Source organism: Tupaia chinensis, unplaced genomic scaffold, assembly GCF_000334495.1.
Source record: "Tupaia chinensis unplaced genomic scaffold, TupChi_1.0 Scaffold000212_1, whole genome shotgun sequence".
In the NCBI taxonomy this organism is placed as follows: Eukaryota; Metazoa; Chordata; class Mammalia; order Scandentia; family Tupaiidae; genus Tupaia; species Tupaia belangeri.
The window spans coordinates 3,396,664-3,400,859 of record NW_006159687.1 but is presented as its reverse complement, the minus strand read 5'-3'; the positions used below and the strand labels follow the sequence as shown (position 1 = coordinate 3,400,859).

Here is a 4,196-nt window from a genome sequence, read left to right as displayed (position 1 = left end):
GGGGGGCGCCCCCTGGGCTGATCCAGGGGTCCAGCCTCTAGAGAGTTCTGGCTTCCCAGGGTCCATAGATAACATTGGACAATCTAATATTTGCACCTAGCTTGTCCCAGCATCATCCCATCATTTTGTGTGTAAAACATGCCATGGTCTGGCTGCCTGGCAGAACCTCTTCAGGTCCTCGTTGAAAGCGTAGATTCCTAGACTTCATCTCAGTCCTGATAAATCAGAACAGTTTGGTGTAGAAAGCAGATTTTAAAAAAATTATTTAACTTTATTTATTTTAATTTGACCAAAGAGGGACAGAGTGAGAGGGAGAGAGACAGAAAGTGAGAAAGCAGGCTGCCAGGACCAGGACTTGAATTGCGGTCAGCCATGTGGGAGTCCAGTGCCCTTAACTACCATGCCACCTGCTGGCCCCCATTTTATTTATTTTTTTTAAGAGAGAGATTTTTGCTAATAGGCACATGCACTCAGCAGAGAGACAGAAAGACAGAAAGCAAGAAATCATCCCCTAGGGAGGATGACCACATTGCAGTCCCTTCTCCATTCTCCTCTCAGGATTTGGGGCATGCAGAATTCCTCCAGGAATCCATCCTAAGAAAACGTTCTAAAATTTGGATCAAGATGTTCATTTTAGTGTTATTTTATTTTATTTTTTTTAGAGGTTTTTGCTATAGGGCGCGTGCGCTCGCCAGACAGAGAGATAGAAAGCGAGAAATCACCCCCCAGGGGGGTGGCCACGCTGCAATCCCTTCTCCTCCATTCTCCTCTTGGGATCTTTGGCACGCACGCACACACGCCCGGCGTGAGTTTAAGCCACCGGGTCCGGGACTCGAACCGCGGTCGACTACATGGGAGTCCAGCGACATAGCTAACTGCTGGTCCCTAGTGTTATTTATAATAGTAAAAATATTATAAAAACTTAAATGACTAGCAATAAGGGATTGTTTAAATAAAGTGTGCACTTATGGAAAATAATATTTCCAAAGAAATTTTTAGTAACAAGAATAAAAGCTCCTAGTAAAATATTAAGTGAAAGGTAGATTACAAAATATTTCTATAGCACAAATTTAGCCATGACAAAGACATTTAAATAGAAAAGACAGCCTCTGGGACTGTTACATTGCTGGATTCCCACATAGTCAACTGCAGTTTGAGTCCCAGACCCAGTGACTTTAAAATCACAACCCGCACAACTCACACCGGGCACATGTGCGTGCGTGCCCAAGATCCCGAGAGGAGACTGGAGGAGAAGGAATTGTGGCGTGGCCATCCCCCCTGGGCGGGGATTCCTTGCTTTCTATGTCTCTGTTTCTCTCTGTCTCTCCAGCAAGCACTCATGTTCTATAGCAAAAATCTCTCTAAAAAAGAAAAGAAAAACAGTCTATAAGGAGATAGAATGAAATATTAAATATGTCTATAAGATTATGAGTGCTTTTTTTTTTCCAATATATACTTTTATTAATTGCTGATTTTTCTATAAAGAGCAGGAGTATTATTTTTTCTTTTACTTTTTTTTTTTTTTTGGAGAGGTTTTCGCTATAGGGCGCGTGCACTTGCCAGACAGACAGAGAGAGACATAGAGACAGAAAGCGAGAAATCACCCCCTAGGGGGGATGGTCACACCGCAATCCCTTCTCCTCCATTCTCCTCTCGGGATCTTGGGCATGTACGCACACGTGCCCGGCATGAGTTTTAAGCCACTGGGTCTGGGACGTGAACCACAGTCGACTACGTGGGAGTCCAGCGACATAGCCATTACGCTAACTGCTGGTTCCCGAGAGCATAATTATTTTTATAATCAGAAAAAAATGTTTTGCTTATTTGGGTTAGTTGGCTTTTAAGGAGGGCTTTGGATTATCTGGGCTCTACGGTCTCTGTTAGCCTTAAGATTCTGTGAACTCCTTTCTAATTCTTCGGCACCCACGGTGTCCGCTTTAACTTTTCTCCTGGGATCTTGGGCAAGAGGAAGCCAAAGCAGATGCTGGTACTAGACGTGGTATTTCCTCTCTCCCCCTGACATGCACCGTGATCTTTCCAGGTGGCATTTCCGGGAAACCTGCAGCTGGTGTTCATCCTCCGTCCATCTCGCTTTCTCCAGAGGACTTTCACTGATGTCGGCCTTAAATACTACCGAGATGAATTTAAGATGAAAGTTCCGGTGAGCATGGCTTTCCTTCTGCCCCCACTAGAGTAGGAGGTGTGGGGAAGACGGCAGGTGAGCGGGCTCTCTAATCCAGGTAGGACTCGGCAGGGCGAGCGGGAGAGGCCAGCAGCCCCGGAGGAAGGCGGCAGGTGAGCAGACACAGGCCGGAAGTTTGCGCTGTACCTTGGCTCCATGGGAAGCCGTTTCCGCTGGCTTACACAGAGGGTAGTATTTTAGAGGAAAAACTAAGAAACAAACTAGATCTTCAGGATGAGGGTGAAGGGTCTGGAATTTATTAAGTAGGCAATGGGGATCCAAGGAAGGTTTTTTAGTTGGAAAGAGATAGGGTAAAGTGATACTGGAGTTAGAGCACTCTGAAGGTGGTGTCCGAGACAGTGGAAAGAGGTTGAGGAAGAAAGAGAAATTGGGAACCAGCAGTTAGCGTAATGGCTATGTCGCTGGACTCCCACATAGTCGACCGCGGTTGGAGTCCCGGACCCAGTCGCTTAAAACTCACTCCGGGTGTGTGTGCGTGCGTGCCCAAGATCCTGAGAGGAGAATGGAGAAGGGATTGCAGTGTGGCCATCCCCCCTGGGGGGTGACTTCTCACCTTCTGTCTCTCTGACTCTCTCTGTCTGGCAAGTACACGTCCCCTATAGCAAAAACATCTCAAAAAAAAAAAAAAAAAAAAAAAAAGAGAAATTGTACAGGCGAAAGAAGATACAGATCCAAAATATGGGGTACACAAAGAAAACCGTAGAGTGAAAATAAAAACCAATGTTGTGAAACTTAGAAGAGAAAAATAAAGCCAAATTATTCAGATCTTTACCTATAATTTGGCAAGCAGGTGTGGGGAAGCAGGCATTTTCAGATTGTGCTGGTCAGAACGGGGTTGTAAGGCCCAGTGTGAATGATTGTCAGCGCACGGAAACTTCCATCGTACATGCTCTTTGACTGCCTAAGAGGCAGATTTCTGCCCATGCTCACAAAGCTGCATATACACAGGGGTCTTCAAAGGGTTCAGGGGAAATGTGTATTATGAAAAAACTATGCAGATATGGCCAGCCTCTCCCACATACCTAAATGTTAATGTCATAAAGGGTTTTTTAAGAAGGCTATGGGAATGTTTCAGATTAAAGGTGACTACGAAACATGACAGCCTATGCTCTAGCCAGTCCTAAGCTGGATTCTGTACATGGATTCTGTGGATGCATATCATACTGTGTATATCGCAATATATATTTTATTTATAGATCTATTTAGAATAATGTATTTTATGTATTATGTATGTATTTATACGTTAGAATAATATTTACGTATTTATATGTATCGTCTAAGTTCATTTGTGTTGCTATAATACTGTAGGCTGAATCATTTATAAAAAACAGAAATTTATGGGACCAGCGGGTAGCATGATGGTTAAGACACTGGACTCCCATGTGGTCAGCCACGGTTCAAGTCCTGGACCTGGAGGCTTGTTTTCTCACTTTCAGTCTCTCTCTCTCTCTCTGTCTCTCTCTGGTGAGCAGGCGTGTTTAATTAAAGTCATATAATAATAAATGAAATAAAATAAGTCCTAAAAAAAAAAAAGAAGAGATTTCTCTCTCATGGTTCTAGAGCCTGGGAAGCTCAAGATCAAGGTGCTGGCAGGTTTAGCGTCTGACGAGGGGCCTGGTCTCGCCTCCTGAGGTGGTGCCCTGTTGCTGGATCCCACAAGGGGACACATGCGGTGTCCTCACAGCACAGAAGAGTGAACCCAGCTCTCGCCGGCCCGTTCGTGAGAGCTAACCCCAGCCGTGAGGGAGGAGCCCTCGTGACCCAGCCACCTCCCAGAAACCCACCTTCCAACCGCATCACCCCGGTGACTAGGTTTCAGTGTGTGAATGTCAGCGGGCCACGTATGTTTAACCTGCAGCATGTATTTTAATGTATGTGTGTATTTGGAGTCATGTTAATGGATTTTACGTATACATGTATCGTGATGTATATGTATTCTTATACGTGTGTTTGAAATAAACACAAATATTCATTTTGAGGTAAAAATGAATGA

At 44.6% G+C, this 4,196-nt stretch overlaps 1 protein-coding gene across 1 annotated transcript in view; it reads left to right on the top strand.

Moving 5' to 3' along the window:
• LOC114007637 (putative guanine nucleotide exchange factor MCF2L2) overlaps positions 1-4,196 on the top strand; it is a 41,395-nt gene extending 37,199 nt beyond the window's left edge. The window contains exons 4-5 of the mRNA XM_027771422.1: positions 2,042-2,161; positions 3,764-4,196. Coding sequence (XP_027627223.1) covers positions 2,042-2,161; positions 3,764-3,802 — 159 coding nt within the window. The 3' untranslated portion in view covers positions 3,803-4,196. The remainder of the gene's footprint in view (positions 1-2,041; positions 2,162-3,763) is intronic.